This window comes from Coenobita brevimanus, chromosome 110, assembly GCF_032717465.1.
Source record: "Coenobita brevimanus isolate Jiangsu-jjx chromosome 110, ASM3271746v2, whole genome shotgun sequence".
NCBI lineage: Eukaryota > Metazoa > Arthropoda > Malacostraca > Decapoda > Coenobitidae > Coenobita > Coenobita brevimanus.
Window position 1 is genome coordinate 46,127,346 of NC_137063.1, and position 16,907 is coordinate 46,144,252.

General features: G+C 42.3%; 1 protein-coding gene across 1 annotated transcript in view; it reads left to right on the plus strand.

Moving 5' to 3' along the window:
• The window catches only part of LOC145417570 (uncharacterized), a 39,006-nt gene extending 25,455 nt beyond the window's left edge, over positions 1 to 13,551 (plus strand). Inside the window, exons 2-3 of the mRNA XM_080286276.1 lie at positions 10,546 to 10,637; positions 13,384 to 13,551. Coding sequence (XP_080142402.1) covers positions 10,546 to 10,637; positions 13,384 to 13,528 — 237 coding nt within the window. The 3' untranslated portion in view covers positions 13,529 to 13,551. The remainder of the gene's footprint in view (positions 1 to 10,545; positions 10,638 to 13,383) is intronic.
• Positions 13,552 to 16,907: the final 3,356 nt, after the last annotated feature.

Sequence of the window (16,907 nt, forward strand, 5' to 3'; positions counted from 1 at the left end):
GTCATTTGAGGTTAAGTGCGTGGTTGATTGTAGTTACCTTCTTATCTTACGTTCTTTCTTATCTTCCTGTCTCTAAATAACCTTTGATGAATGGTGATAGATAGACTGATGATGACAAGAATAAAAAAAAGCCTTGGTATTGAAGGGATTGGAGGAGACTGTTAAGATTCGCATCTCTCTCTCTCTCTCTCTCTCTCTCTCTCTCTCTCTCTCTCTCTCTCTCTCTCTCTCTCTCTCACACACACACACACACACACACACACACACACACACACACACACACACACACACCGCTCGCTGGTGCAGTGGTAACGTTCCCGCTTGCCAACTGGTGGACGGGAGTTCGCGCCTCGCTCGGGTTGCGAAAAGTTTCACTGATGAAGTGGGTGGTTACTGTCCCCCTTGAGCAAGGGGACGGGTGTGTGTGTGTGTGAAGGTCACAGCCTTGCCCTTAAATCGGACTATATGAGCTCTCAGCTCCCTTCCGAGAGGGTAAAAAGCTGACGATCACGACCATCAAGTGATCCTGACCGACCCGGTGAATTACACACACACACACACACACACACACACACACACACACACACACACACACACAGTTCCTCCCTCCTTCCCCACTCAGTCCTACTACCAGAGCCTATGAGTAAGATATATGAAATGGGTGGGGTGGTGGCCGGGTGGGGTGGAGGTGGGGGTGGGGTTGGGGTGGTGCATGTGGGAGGGCGGCTTAGAGTGGCATGGCGGGGCTTAAAAGGGCGGCTTAGCTTTACGGCACACTGGACTTGTTTGTGCTCTCCCCCACCCTCCCCTACCCCACTCTCTCCTCCCCTACCCTTCCCATTTTTCCTTCTTCGTTCCCTTTACCCTTCTTTTTAAACTTCATTTTCTGTTCATTCCCCTCCCCTTCCCCTCCCCTGCCCTCCTTTCCCTTTCATCCCCTCTTGTTTCCTCCCCCTCCCCTTTTCGTCTCCTCTCCCCTCCCCCTCCCCCCTCTCACCTCCGATCTGTCACGTTCTCCCTTCTCCCCCTCTCCCCTCGCCTCCTCTCCTCCCCTCTACCACCATCCCCCGACCATCCTTTCTTCCCCTCCAACTCTCTCTCTCCCCAATCCCCCCTCTTTTCTCTTCTCCTCCTCCTCCCCCGACTTGTCTCTCCCGTTCTCTTTTCTCTCCTTCTCTTTCTCATCCTCATCCCTCTCTTTGTCTTTCTCTCTCACTTTCATCTCTTCATCCCCTTTGTCTTCCTGTCTCTTCCTCTCCCTCAGCCCTCCTTCTTCCCGTCCCATTCTCTCTCTCTCTCTCTCTCTCTCTCTCTCTCTCTTCTTCCTGCCGACCAGTGATTTTATGCCGTTTTTTTTTTTTATTATAACTTGGCCCAGATATTCGTCGTATTGCAGCTCATTTCACCTACCTCAGAGAAAGACGTCATTGCAGCTACACATCCTCTCCCCAGCACTTCTTTGTGACTAGCATCGATTTCACCTACCTCAGAGAAAGACGTCATTGCACCTACACATCCTCTCCCCAGCTCTTCGTTGTGACTAGCATCATATCCTAGTGCTAACCTGCTGTTCCAAGTGAGCACTGAAGGTGAAGGGATGGCAGTTTTGGGCCAGCTTAGAGTGATAAGGGTATAACGTCTGTAGGATCGTGCGTAGCTAAGTGACCAGAAGGAGTTCCATAGCACACTTTGTTTTTCGATGACGACGTTCTGTTTCATTGCATTTTTTATCTAGAGATTTTTATTTAATTTGGAGAAAAGGTGCGGTAATGAAGAGGTAATTTTTTTTTTTTCAGTTTGTTCCATCTACTGTCCAAAATTTTATTCCAATTGGGCGGGAGGTTTGGCAGTAGAGCGGTTATTTTTTCTTCATCTACTGCTCAGCTATTTTTTTTTTAACTTGCGAAGGAGGTGTGGCAGTGGCGGGGTTAATTTTTTCTGTTTAATTCCATCTACTGTCCAAAATTTTATTCCACTGGAGTAGAAGGTGTGGCAGTGGGGCGGCTAATGTTTTTATTTTTTTCATGTCCTCTTCCGAGATATTTTAAAAGGAATTGTGGAAGTGAAGGGGCTAATGGTTTCTGGGTTATTTCATCATCTGTCTGGGATTTTGTTTTATTTATTATTATTTTTTTTATAGGGAGGTGTGTCAGTGAAAGGAGCTAATCTGTAAAGGCGGGTGTGCTGCTGGGTGACTTGTGTGCATGGGGGAGAGGCACTTGTATTGTCATTTGTCTATTATTTGGTCGTGAGCAGGTTTGGCAGGGGATTAGGGAAAGGAGAGGGGAAGCAGGAGAGGATGGGAAGGGAGAGGGGACGGGGAAAGGGATGGGGAGGGATGGGTAGAGGAAGGAGAAGTTAGTTGGGGAAAAGGAAGGAAGGGAGAGGGAAGGAAAGGGAAAAATGAAGGACGGGGGACCACAAAGATGATAGGAGGGGAATAGGGGATTTGACACAGGGGAGGGAAATGAAAAGATGATGGGAAGAAAGGGGGAAGGAGAACTTAGATGGGGGAAGGGAGGGGGGAAGGAGAGGGGGGAAATGCATGACGAGGGGACCGCGAGGATGGTAGGAAGGTATAGGATGGGTAGGAGGGAGAGGAGGGGTGGGGGGACAGGACAAAAGTGAGATGGGAGAAAAGAAGGAAAGGAGAGACGCAAAGAGGAGAAGAAAAGAAGAATAGAAGGGATAAAAAAAACAAAGAGATGGGGATGAGAGTAAAATGGAAAGAAAAAGTACAGAGGGATGAATATGGGAGGTGGAAATATGGGAGTGAGAGAGAGAGAGGGAGAGAGAGAGAGAGAGAGAGAGAGAGAGAGAGAGAGAGAGAGAGAGAGAGCGACAGAAGGAAAGGGAAAGGAGAGTGAAAGGAAGACAGAGGGAGAGAAAGGAGGAAAAGTGGAGGGAGGGAGGGAAAGGAATGAAAGGGAGAGAAGGAAAGGGGGTTTCTAGGGAAGAGGAAAGGAGAGGAGGGAGGAGAGGGGAGGAGGAAAAAGGAAAAGAATGGGAAAAGAGGGAGGCAGAAGGTAAATGAGAGGCAGTGGGAGGGAAGAGGGGAAGGGAAATGAGACGGAGGAAGGGGAAGGAGGAAAGAAGAGGGAAGGGAGAGGAAGAAACAGAGAAGGGAGGACCAAAGAGAGAGAGGCGAACGTGATAGGTGCCAAACACAAACACCAACCCACACACACGCCACAACAAAAATCCCAGACGTGATTTGATAAACATCCATTCATACAGACAATACAAAAATATAATTCATCATAAAAACCCGCTCTGTAATCTGAAACCACATTTTTAGGACGCGAAATTTTAAAACCGGCGGCCTATTGAATCAAAGGCGAAATTCTGTTATGTCCAAAATTTTCCTTCAATCGCGAATGGAGTGATTTTTGGCGCGTAAACAAAAGCCGCTCGAATCGAATGGAAACTAGAACAATATATGATGATAAAGCTGTTTTCTTTTAATTATTAACACATATATATTTAATTTTGCTTCTTCCTTAGTCTGCAGGTATTATTTATTTTGTTATTTTAGTTGTCTTTATGTTTCTTAAGTATGGTTAGATACAAACGTGGAAATGCCAGTGTTGCATCTCTCTCTCTCTCTCTCTCTCTCTCTCTCTCTCTCTCTCTCTCTCTCTCTCTCTCTCCTCTCTCTCTCTCTTTACAACTCCTTTCCTAGCATTTGGACACAATAGCCTTTATGTCTCCTAGGCAAAAAGGTGAAATTGACAAAACTCTCCTTTGATAATTTGCACATACATATATGTTGTGCATACATACCTACACACGCATACCTACATACTGAAACACGCACGGGGTCATTGGCACACACACACACACACACACACACACACACACACACACACACACACACACACACACACACACACACACACACACACACACACACACACACACACACACAGTATTGAGAAAGTTCCCCACTGTACCAAACGCTGAAAGCCTTTCCCCCCCTCCTCTCTCTCTCTCTCTCTCTCTCTCTCTCTCTCTCTCTCTCTCTCTCTCTCTCTCTCTCCGCCATCCAATTCAGCGTTTGACAGGCGGAAGTAAGAGAATGGGGGGGGGAGACAAGCCTTTCAACCTTTGCTATGGTCAGAAACTTTCCCAATACTGTGATTGTGTGTGTGTGTGTGTGTGTGTGTGTGTGTGTGTGTGTGTGTGTGTGAGGACCTATCTGTATGTGCAAGCTATAAAAGAGATTTGCAATTTTCACCTTATTGTCCGAGTGACATAGAGGCTATTGTGTCCAGACGTTTTGAGGGGCATGATGAAATGTGCATGTGAGAGAGAGAGAGAGAGAGAGAGAGAGAGAGAGAGCGAGAGCGAGAGGCAGGCAGGCAGGCAGGCAGGCAGGCAGGCTTAGCAGGCTTAATCATGCTACCTCACGACCCTTTGACACTCTAGGGACCCAGCCAGCAATTTTCACATCCTCCTCGGCTGTCTCTGTCTGTCTGTCTGTCTCCCCCCCCCTCTCTCTCTCTCTCTCTCTCTCTCTCTCTGCTGTGCCATCCATTTCTCCTGTTCTTATAATTATAGCACTGTAGGGTAGTCAAATGATGGGTGACAGAGCTACTTGGAGGCGTTTTGTCTGCGGCCACCCTTTGCGGGATTAGGGCGTCGGGCTATAGATAGATAGATAGATAGATAGATTAGTATTAAGGCCAGACAGACTCTTAGGGACCGTAGGGTCTGTGTGGTCTGTGTATCTGTGTAACTCTTTGTAACCCTCTATAGATATGTCTAAATATTTATTTATTCATTTATCTGTATCTATCTGTCAATCAATCTATCTATCTATCTAACTGTATCTGTCTGTCTGTCTGTCAGTGTGTCTATCTACAGATTTACACACACACACACACACACACACACACACACACACACACACACACACACACACACACACACACACACACACACACGGTATTGTGGAACTTCCAAACTGTGGCAAAGTTTGAGTGGTTCTCTCTCTCTCTCTCTCTCTCTCTCTCTCTCTCTCTCTCTCTCTCTCTCTCTCTCAAAGATAACAGGCAGCACTTAATACCTCCATTCTGATAATGTTTACGTAATTACAGCTGCATTACTGGTTATGTTAATTGCTCTCTCTCTCTCTCTCTCTCTCTCTCTCTCTCTCTCTCTCTCTCTCTCTCTCTCTCTCTCTCTCTCTCTCTCTCTCTTTCTCTCTCATTTATCTATCAAGGTATTTGTGATATACTTTTTACTTCTATATCAAGATTAAAAATATTAGCGGTGGTCCAAATGAATATCTATCAATCTGTCTGTCTGTCTCTCTATCTGTTTCTCTATCAGTCTGTCTATGCCATTATTTGTATGTCTATCTGCCTGTTTATCTGTTTATATCAGTCTATCGTTGGACCGGTCTATCCCTCCTTCATTCATTCATCTTTTTATCCATTTGTCTCTGTGATCTGCCTATCTGTCAACTAGCTGTCTATCTATCTATCCAAGTATTACAATCTATCCATCTGCCTGTCTATATATATATTTAATCGCTCAGCCATTTTGCGTCTCCAGACCAAAGGAAATAGGTCATATGAAGCCTATCTCCGAGGCCTATTTGGGTGACTGGCATACATCAGGGGTTCAGCGGCGAAAAACTCTACGCACTCGTAACCAACATTTCACTTTTATATTTTCCAGACAATGTTATCGATAACGGGAAGAGGAGAAGGGAGATAGGGGAAAGGGGAAGGAAGGGAAGGGGAGGAAAGGGTGTCAGGGTGAGGAGAGAAAAGGTAGGGGAGAGAGGAAGAGAGGGGAGGTGAAGGGAAGAGAGGGAAAATGAAAGGAAGGGAATGAATGAGAGAGAAAGAGGAGAGGAAGGGGTGTGGAGAGGAGAAGAGAGATGAAGACGAGTGAGTGGAAGGGGAGAGGAGAGGGAAAAAGGGGGTGAGACGAAACTGAGAGGGAAAGGGAAGGTAGAAAGATGATGAAGGAAGGGAAAGGAAGAAAGAGGAGGGGAGGGGAAAGGTAGGGAGAAGAGAGGAAAGACACAGAGGAAAGGGAAGGAAGGGAGGAGATGGGAAGGATAAGGGTGTCACTCCCATTCCCTACTTTGTGTTAAGCAGTTTAAGATGTCGTTCTGCGCTCTCTCTCTCTCTCTCTCTCTCTCTCTCTCTCTCTCTCTCTCTCTCTCTCTCTCAGAACCTTTAATAGATTTTTGTGTATTTTTAATTGGATCAGTCAGCCACTGGAAAGAGAGATAGAGAGAGAGAGAGAGAGAGAGAGAGAGAGAGAAGGGGGGAAGGAGAAGATTGGGGTGGAGGGATTAAAAATTGACTTTTTGCCTTGCGGATAAGCTTCTCTCTCACTCCCCTTCCCGCCCCCCCTTTCTCTCCCTCCCTCCCTTTTTCTCACTCCCTCCCTTCCTCTCCCTCCCTCCCTTTCTCTCTCTTGATTTGACTCTGTTATTTCTCTCCTTTCTCCCTTCCTTCCCTCCCTTCGTTCTTCTTTACCCTTTTTCCTTCCTTCCTCTCGTTTTTCCTTCCTTCCTTCCTTTTTTCCTTCGTCCTTTTCTTTCTCCTTTTCCCTCCTTCCTTCTTTCTTTCCTTCCTTGCATCCTTCCTTCCTTCCTTCACTCATCAGTATTCAATATTTACCTTTGAAAATCTTTAAAGGCCTCCACCTATCACTGAAGAGGAGGTAAGTAGGTAGGTAAGGAAGTCGGTGGTGGGTGGGTGGATAGGTAGGTAGGTAGGTAGGTAGGTAAGCAAGCACAAAGGGAGATACGGAGGTAATAAGTAAGGAGGTAGGGAGGGAGATAAGAGGAGATGTAGGTAAGTTGGTACGTAGGTAGGAAGGCAGATCGATAGCCAAGGAAGTTAGTGTCGTAGTTAGTAAGTAGGCAGGACGGCGCGTAGGTAAGAAGGGAGGTAGGCAGGTAGGTAGGTATTAGGGTAATGTGACAGCCTGAGGAAGAAGATAAGCTCCGGGGAGTAGATAGACAGGTAGATAAATAGATAGGCTTCTCTCTCTCTCTCTCTCTCTCTCTCTCTCTCTCTCTCTCTCTCTCTCTCTCTCTCGGGAAATAACACCTTTCCCGAGAAATCTTAAAAGCAGGACGACCCTCTCAGGCAAGTTCTTAATATTTCTGCCAACGAGCTAATGAAGTTCAAATAAGTTTCTTCTCTTTTCGGTAATTTACTTCTCACGCCCTAATTAACCTGCATGTTTGTCGGAGAATTTAGTTTAAAATTAAGTGAAAATGACAGAAAAAAAAAAAGCGCGCGCGAAAATATCTGGGTACGCGCTGACCTTTGCCTCCGTTTTCTTTGCGCATTCATGTTTGTTTTATTTATTATTATTTTTTTAATAATCGAACGCATTTTTGGGTGGATTTGAAAAGACAGACTTTCTCTTTTTACCATATATATTTTAACGGCATATAATGTATCGTATCAGGAGAAATTTTTTTGATGTGGATGGAAGAATTTTATGGATAATGATTCCGTTTTCGTTGCGGATAATTCCAGTTTTTTCAAAGGCACGGTGGAACGGATTTCTGACAGGATTTGATATGACAGACTCTTTTGTAGGTCACTGATAGCGGCACAGAATTTATCATATCAGTAGAGAGTTTTTGATGTGGGTGATAGAATATTATAGCTAAATAATTCTGTGCAAGTGGAGGCGCTCGTCGTTCACTCACTCGATGTAGTGCTACCTTCATGTTTCTTGTAAGTCAGGAAAGCATTTACTACCTGGGGTGGTAACTATATAGCCAAAGGACGCCTGGTGGTTCAGTGGGTTAAGCTGCTCTGACCGGATAAGGAATGGTTGGGGATTATTGCTTACGTAATGCCGCTCATGGATGTGCAAGACTGGTCACTCTTCCCCGATGTCATGACTGATACCCTAGCCTCGGCCTCCTACGCTCCTGATTAAAAAAAAAAAAGATGAAGACTGATGGTGATTGGGTTAGACGGTTAAAAATTTTGTCCAGTAAGTAGATGATATTGAACACCAGTTGTAGTAGTAGTAGTAGTAGCAGCAGTTGTAGTAACAGTAGTAGCAGTAGTAGTAACGGCAGCAGCAGCAGCAGCAGTAGTAGTAGTAGTAGTAGTAGTTGCATCCCCAGGTCCATGTAAACGCGCACCCGGTGGACTTCAGGAGGTGGTTCTCCTTTTACAGTCCGCCATCTTCCTTGGGGATAAGGAGGGACTGAGGCACGTGTGTATACTAGGGCAGCTCATCCGCCCGCCCATACGGTGCCACCACGTGAAGGCGTCTGTCCAGCAGCGACGTGTAGGATAAAAAGTGCATACGACAAGTTCTCTGGTGTCTGAGTGAGAAAATCAATATGCCATCGAAGGAGCTTTGTCGGTATGAAAAAATCTGATAACACATAGAGGGACATACTACTGCCTGGAGGAATGCTCTCTCTCTCTCTCTCTCTCTCTCTCTCTCTCTCTCTCGCTTAAATGACCGCCGCCGAATGGGATGGAACCCAGGTCTGGAAAATTGGTAAACACGTGCTACCTACTCAACCGCTGGAGGGTACCAGTGAAGAACATAAAATATTCGAGTATAAGAGGGAAAAATGTACCGTGTTTATGTAGGCCACCCTGTCAGTCCGGCGGAGAGAGAGAGAGAGAGAGTTTTATGGAGACGAAATGGCTTTATTTGGCTTCTATTTTTTCATAAATCTTTGTACTACTACTACTACTACTACTACTGCTACTACTGATAATAATAATAATAATAATAATAATAATAATAATAATAATAATACGGTAATAATAGTAAAACAACAGTAATAATATTGAAATAATAATAATAATAATAATAATAACAATAATAATAATGATGATGATTATAATAATAGTAACATCAACAATAATGTTAATGATAATAATAACAGTAGTAGTAGTAATAATAATAATAATAATAAAAAACAGCTTCACAAACGAATTACCAAATAATGTCGTTCATGCTCACAAATACCAAAATATACCGAACGGAATATACAGCGAAAATGTGCAAAAGATAAGACAATAAACGAAGACCTAGGAAAGTGGATGAGGAACTGGAGAGAGAGAGAGAGAGAGAGAGAGAGAGAGAGAGAGTGTGTGTGTGTGTGTGTGTGTGTGTGTGTGTGTGTGTGTGTGGAGGGATAACAATTATCTTTAACAAGCTTAGCCCCAGGGATAGAGAAATGGGTGGGTAGGTAAGTCGGTAAGTAGGTAGGTAAGTACGTCAGTAAATTAACAGATAGGTAGGTAGGCTGGAAGGTAGAAAGGCAGGTAGGTAAGTAGATTAACAGATAAGTAGGTAGGTTGGTAAGCAGGAAGGTAGGTAGGTTCGTAGGTAGCTAGGAAGATATATACTGTAGGTCAGTTGCTTTATAGTACGTGCGTGGGAATGTAGGTGGACAGACGGATAGATAAATAGATGATTGACAGATAGATAGATAGACCCATAGGTAGATAGGCAGTTAGACAGGTAGGTAAGGCAAAATGTTTAGAGAGAGAGAGATTGACGGGGGGAAATGACATGTTTCCTTCCCACACCAATACCGGCTTTCAAAATGGTGTGTCTGGCTGGATCTTCTGGGATTCAACACTAATTTGGAGACGTGGAAAAAAGCCAGTGTTCCGTTTCTCGTGTGGGGGGGGGGAGGAGGAGGTGGGGAAAGAGAGAGGGGAGGGGGAGGGAGAGGGGGGGAGTGAAGAGAGAGAGTGGGAGCAGGAGGAGGGAGGAGAGCCAAAATATTTAATGATCTTGAAGCACCTGCCCACCTGTCTGTTTGTCCGTCTGTCTCACGTCGCTTCCTCTTAACCTTTTGCCTCACAAGACTTTTTTATGTAATTTTTATTCTGGCAAAGGATAAGCGATTTTCCTCTCCAGTAAAAAATCTTCCTGCGGCTTAGGATTATTTTATCTTCATATGAAATACTTTTTATGTCACTCTCACTTTCCTGTGTTTCTCTAAAGATTGTTTGTGGAATTATGGTCTGTTTGTTAATATGTGTGTGTGTGTGTGTGTGTGTGTGTGTGTGTGTGTGTGTGTGTGTGTGTGTGTGTGTGTGTGACCAAATCCTCCCCTGACCTGCCAACTACAGAAAAAAAAAAGGATAAAGAAAAGAAGAGGAAATAAAAGGTTAGAAAAATAATACATACAGACATACACAGCAAACAATTTCCCGAGCAAGCCTTCAACATTTCCCCCGTGTGTGTGTGTGTGTGTGTGTGTGTGTGTGTGTGTGTGTGTGTGTGTGTGTGTGTGTGTGTGTAATGTTTGTGTGCATTTGATTTTTTTTCCAGCTTTGGGGATGGATTTGACACTCCATTCCCTGAGGACTAATACGTATCACAAACCTTCACATGTCACCACTCCGGCACTAATACACACCGTGGTATTAGTCAGAATGTTTTTATGAGATTATTAAACACCAATAAATTCACTTATACTGAAATTCAGATGTTCAATTCCTGCCCCATATTAGGATTGAACTCCCGTCCTTTCAAACAGCCAATCACATGTCTAACCACTATTTGCAGGGTGTGGTGGTTGTGGTGGTCGGTGTGGTGGTGTGCGTCTTGGCGCTGGCCTCAGTTGGACAGGCGGCAAGCATTATCAGCATGTGCATAAGGTACGTACACACACACACACACACACACACACACACACACACACACACACACACACACACACACACACACACACACACACACACACACACAGAAATGTCATACTAGGCAAGTAATATTAATTTCTCTTGTACCAACAGTGGCTTTGTTTTTCATCTGTTGAATACATAAATAAAAATGTAAGAATAGAAAAAACAAAAAGAAAGATAGATAGATAGATAGATAGGTAGGTAAAGAGAGAGAGAGAGAGAGAGAGAGAGAGAGAGAGTTAATAAATAAAAAGGTTATCTCTGGAGGCAGGTAGGAAATACGGTCACCTAAGAATTTGGTATTAAGTTACTTGGAAATAATTAACTTAAAGTTTTGAAAATGATAAACAAATTAGCGTGAAATAAGAGTGATGGTTGGAGTTTGGAGTGACGAGGGGGGGGTAGGTTGGGAGGGGAGAGGGGAGGAGGAGGAGAGAGGAAGGAGGGGATAGGGGGAGGAGGAGAGGATGGTGACGTCACAACAACAACAAACTGACATACAAGGAAAAAGAAAACGGTAAATATACACACACAAATTTAAAACACTCCATGCCCCTTTTAGTTTTATGTATGTCGTCTGGTAAATATTTAATTCATTTCTAGATACCTTCCATTGAAAATTAATTAGATTTTTTAGGAGAATGGTGTCTTCTTTCTTTATTCTTTAATTTTTTTTGGTGTTTTTCTTTCTCTTTAATTTCTGTGACTCTAAAACAATTTTCGGTAGTTAAGTTAGTCCTCTTATGGTGAAATGGATAATGAAGGCCATTTTTGAAAATCTCAGTATTATTTTCATTTCTCTTTCCTATGCTGAATTATAATCGCCTAACGGTACCTAGAAATTAATAAAGGAACAAGGTAATAAATGTAATAAAGAATATAATAAAGGGTGATATTTTTTACTCAAAGTACATCTTAGGTCTCCCAAATTATTTCTTAACTACTTTCAATCAGTAAATTATTCTCGCTGGAGTTTAATGTAATTTTTTAATCTGGTAAAGCAAAAAAGTAATTAATGATCGGAGCTGAGGGGTACACACACACACACACACACACACACACACACACACACACACACACACAGATAGATAGAGAGAGAGAGAGAGAGAGAGAGAGAGAGAGAGCAACGAAACTCAACACAGCAAATAAACACACGTAACCTTAAGCACATAGTCATAAAAATCAGCTATTATTTTGAAGCCCATAATAAACATAAATAATAATAAAACTCTAATTGCCCCACTAAGACAGGTAATTAATGGCCGAAAGACCGCTAGATTAATTGGAGTAAGAGCGATAGATTAATAGGGTAAGAGGGATAGATGAAATTGGCCTCTTGTTGTTAAGCCCTTCCTAACGAACACTATCCTCTGAAAACAGTTGATCATTTTTGGCCCGTACTGTGTATCTAGATTGATTGTGTCTTATTGTTTCGTGTGACTTGTTATTGATTCGTTTATTTATTTATATGGAGAATGTTTTTACTTTTTATTTTTACTTTAATTCAGGAACCTGTGTGATGTTTTGATTATTTTTTGGAAGTATGTGTTATTGGTATAAATTTCTCCTCCTCCTCCTCCTCCTCCTCCTCCTCCTCCTCCTTCGTTATTTTGTATCTTTAAGTGATTAGTCTTCATCTGTATTATTTTTATATTCTTTCCCCACCGTACATCATTGCACTCATTATTCCTCTCTCTCTCTCTCTCTCTCTCTCTCTCTCTCTCTCTCTCTCTCTCTCTCTCTCTCCTCTCTTTCTACTGCAATCCTGTGATCTCCCCCTCTCTTCCTCTTATCTCTGAACTCTAATAAACAATTAGGTGTGTTATCTATCCCTTAATATCACTCAGTTCATCATTCCACCTGGCAAACACACACACACACACACACACACACACACACACACACACACACACACACACACACACACACACACACACACACACATTTTCTCTCTCTCTCTCTCAAACACCATCCCTGATACACACACACACACCTTCAGATCTCCCCCTCTGTCTCTTATCTCCCTGCGCTGATAAACAATTAGGCTTGTTATCTGTCCGCCCCAGTCACCCAGCATCACACACCCTGTTTACATAGGGCGGTTTGAAGTTGTTTGTGCCGGTGATAGGCCCTGGGTTCTTTCTTTTTTTTATTTTTTCTAACTGTGATCTCGGTGGACTGCAGGATGGTCTTGCCCCTCCTCTTCCTGTAGTCTACCAACTTCCTTTTGGGGAATAGTGGAGTGGGAAAGGATTGGATGTATACCCAGGTAGCTGAGTTATTTTGGTTACTCACACACACACACACACACACACACACACACACACACACACACACACACACAGTTTCCAGCATTCATTTGATTCTAATATCCCCCTAAAATATAACTTTTTAGGCACGTATCCCTATCCCACGGAAGATCTGCCTTGACAGTTACCAGTTTTACCCTTCCAGTATCTACCCACCTACCCACCCACCTATCTATCTATCTGTCTATTTATCTGTGTCTGTTTTGTCTGTCCGTCAGTCTACGAAACTACAGTACGTAGTGTACGGTACCTACCTGCCTACTTACCTGCATACCTGCCTTCCGTCCTTCCTGCCTTCCTATCTACTTACCTATCTTTATTTCCATCTATCTGTCTGTCTTTATCTATATCTGTCTGTCTATCTATCACTCCATCTATCTGCCAATCTAACATTTTTCCTTCTGCCCCAGGAACTGCGGCCAGTGCAAGGAGATGTACGGGGACTACTTCCACGGCCAGGCGTGTGCTGAGTCCTGCATCATGACGCAAGGAGTCAGCATCCCCGACTGCAATAACCCTGCAACTTTCAACCGCTTTCTCAAGAGGTTCATCTAGGCACTCAGGGCGGAGGTGGAGGGAGGAGGAGAAGGAGGAGAGGTGGCGAGAAGCCGTGGAGGAGGAGGAGGAGAGAGGTGGGGAAGAAGAGGGGTGGAATTGGGAGAGGTTGAGAAGAGAGGAGGAGGCTGGAGAGGAGTGAAGAGGGAGAGGGGACTCATGAAGAGGTGGTAGTGGGTGGTTCAAGGGAGGGAGGGGGGAGTAGTGGTAGTTGGAGGAAGGGAGGGAGGGAGGGATTGGAGGAAGATAGGTAGGAAGAGGGGAGGGAGGGGGAAGTAGTAGGAGTGAGATAGGGAAAAAGAGGTAAAATGAGGAGGAAAGAGGGAGAGGAAGAGTACTACTAAGGAATATAAAGAGGGTGAGAGGAAAAGGGAAAATGGGACAAGGAACAAAAGCGGCAAAAGATAAAATAAATAAATAAATAAAGCAAGAGAAAAAACAATAGAATTTACCAGTGGATGCAAGACAAGGAAGGAAAAGAAGAGGAGGAGGAGGAAAGAGGAAGAAACAAGAATAACAGAACACGGTAAACAAATCAAGACCCAAGATTATAAACAGAAACCTAAAAGCATCAATAACTCCACCCCTAAAGAAGAGATTTAAAAAATGAGGAAAGAAGAAGAAAATAAGGGAATTGCTTGGAGGAAATGAGGGAAGACGATGGAGGAAGGAGAAAATAGAGAGAAAAAAAAAGAAAGAATGGAGGAGGAAAAAGCAACAACAATTACCCGTTTTCTTTTAGGATATTGCTGGGATTTTGTGTGACACGGCGAGAGTACGTTGACTAATAATACTAATACATCATAGGACATAGTAAACCTAGGAGAGAGGGCTGGGAGATGCCAAAATACATCAAGAATGCCAAGAGTGAGGCTGCAGTGCTAGGAATAGGAAGAAAGGAGGTGCTATGACTGACTAGGATAGGATAGTTGAGGCTGGGAGTGCAGGGGAGACTGGGAGAAGGAAGGCTTGCTAGGACAGGCTGAAAATAGCTTAATTGAGGCTGGGAATAACTTTAACGAGGCTGGAACTGCTAGGAAATGCTTTGAATCTCTTAAATTATACTGAGATTTGCTAGGAGAAGCTTGAGAGGAGGAAGAAAGAATTGGCAAGAAGTGAGGTCAGAAAAGAAGGTATGTTGAGCCTGATCTAGTCACTCATTCACCTTTATTTCCTGCTACTCTCTTGGCATTTTCTCACCGTAGTTCAGCTCTTAGTGTTATTTTCATTTCACGACGACCTGCTTGGAAGAAAGTGACGAAGAAAAAAAAAGAAAGAGATGAAGATGAAGAAGAATGAAAAAGATGAAAATGAAGAAGAATGAAAGAGATGAAAATGAAGAAGAATGAAAGAGATGAAAATGAAGAAGAATGAAAGAGATGAAAATGAAGAAGAAAATTGTTTAAAGTAAGAAACATATGAGGAAGAAATATTTACAAACGAAGCAACAAAAATACCTCCGACATATAGAGAGGTTAGAAGAAGAAGAAGAAGACAAAGAAGTATATGACGAAGAAGAAATATACTTTTTACCAACACAGTTCACAAGAGGAAGAGGAAGAACAGAGAGGGAGGAAAAGAAGGAAAAGAAAAGGGGGGAGGAAAAGAAGAAAGGAATGTAGGAAAGGAAGGAGAAAAATTAGGGAAAGAACGAAGAGGAGGAGGGAAAAAGGAAAGAAGTAAGAAAAGAGAAACGGAGAAAGAATAAAACTTAAGAAAACAACCTTATAATAACCAGTTTCAATTAAAAATAAAGTTGGTCTCTGTCTCTGTGTTTCAGCTAAATATTGAATCTATCTCTACCTCCGCTTCACTTAAAAAATAAAGCTATCTCACTCGCATATCTAACTTTCGTGAATATTCTGAGGTCGCCGAATATAAAAAAATAAATGTCTCTAGTCTTAAGAAATTATATTGAGTCTATGCGAAAAAAAAATTAATATGGAAGCCAAAAAAAAGACTTAGTTATTTTTTAATAATTAGTTCTAGTCAGGTGAGTAATGAAAAAAAAATCCTTTCATCCCGAGTACGTATTTTTTCTTATTTCTTGCTGCCTTCAGACGATTTTAGTCAGCTGAGGGGAGGCTTTTCGGGCGGAAGGGAGGGGGAGTTGATATACCCCTCATTAACCCCCTTCAGAGCGACTATTCTCCCTTAAAGCATAAAAATCGTCTGTCTGTAGCAAGAATGAGTAGAAGAAAGACGATTTGGGCCGAAAGGGGTTAAAGATTTTTATTTTTGTTGCCATATTAACAAAGAATTACGTAGATTATAGATATAGAAGAACAGATATAAGGTATAGATGTGTTGTTCTGTTTTTTATTTTGAAGAAATTTAAATAAGTTAGAACAAATATAAATTAGTCACAGAGGCGTTGTTCTATTTTTTATTGAGAAGAGAGATTTAGATTTTAAGTTAGAAGATAAATACAGTATATAAGTTAGTTACAAAAGTGTTGCTGTATTTTCGATTTAGAAGAGATAAATAATTTAGAAGATATATATGAATTAGTTATAGATCTATTGTTCTATTTTGTATTTAGAAAAGATATATAAGTTAGAAGTTATATATAAATTAGTTACAGACATCTTGTTCTATTTTTTATTTAGAAGAGATATATATAGTTTAAGTTAGAAGATATATATATAAATTACAGATCTATATAAATTTGTCCTAGGTTACAGAGAAGCTATAGAATACATGGATTACATAGCTTGTCATATGTGTCAACCACCCAGTCAGAATACATAATACCATCACCAGTCTCTTGCTACTTACAAAATAAATTACATAAACTAAGCTTATTTGTCTACCTGTCACTGATAATACAAAAAGTTTCCTGCTCGCTCTCTCTCTCTCTCTCTCTCTCTCTCTCTCTCTCTCTCTCTCTCTCTCTCTCTCTCTTTCTCAAAAATGAAAAGCATAATAAGTAGTTACTCAGTATTCAACAAAACTTATGCTAAATACAAGAACATACCTAAGCATAGACCCTTAAAAGCTTTATTACAAGAACTCCCTCACTCTCTCGCACTCCCAGAATACAAAAAGATACATAACTAACCTTGTACTTTTACCAGTTTTACATGTATTTTCTTCCTCCTTCAAATACACAATCTAGCCTTTTTCTGTAACTACTGTCTGTCCTACACATATCTTCACACCCCCGACAAGATACATACCGCTCACCATATAATACAAATCTCTTCTCTCTCACACGCAGCACATACATACATTCATATATACATACATACATACATATATACATACATAAATACATACATACATAAATACACACACACACACACACACTACTGCAAGAACTCCCCCTTTCCCTAACAACTTTCAAAAATTCTTTACCTCCCCCCCCACATAAAAAAAA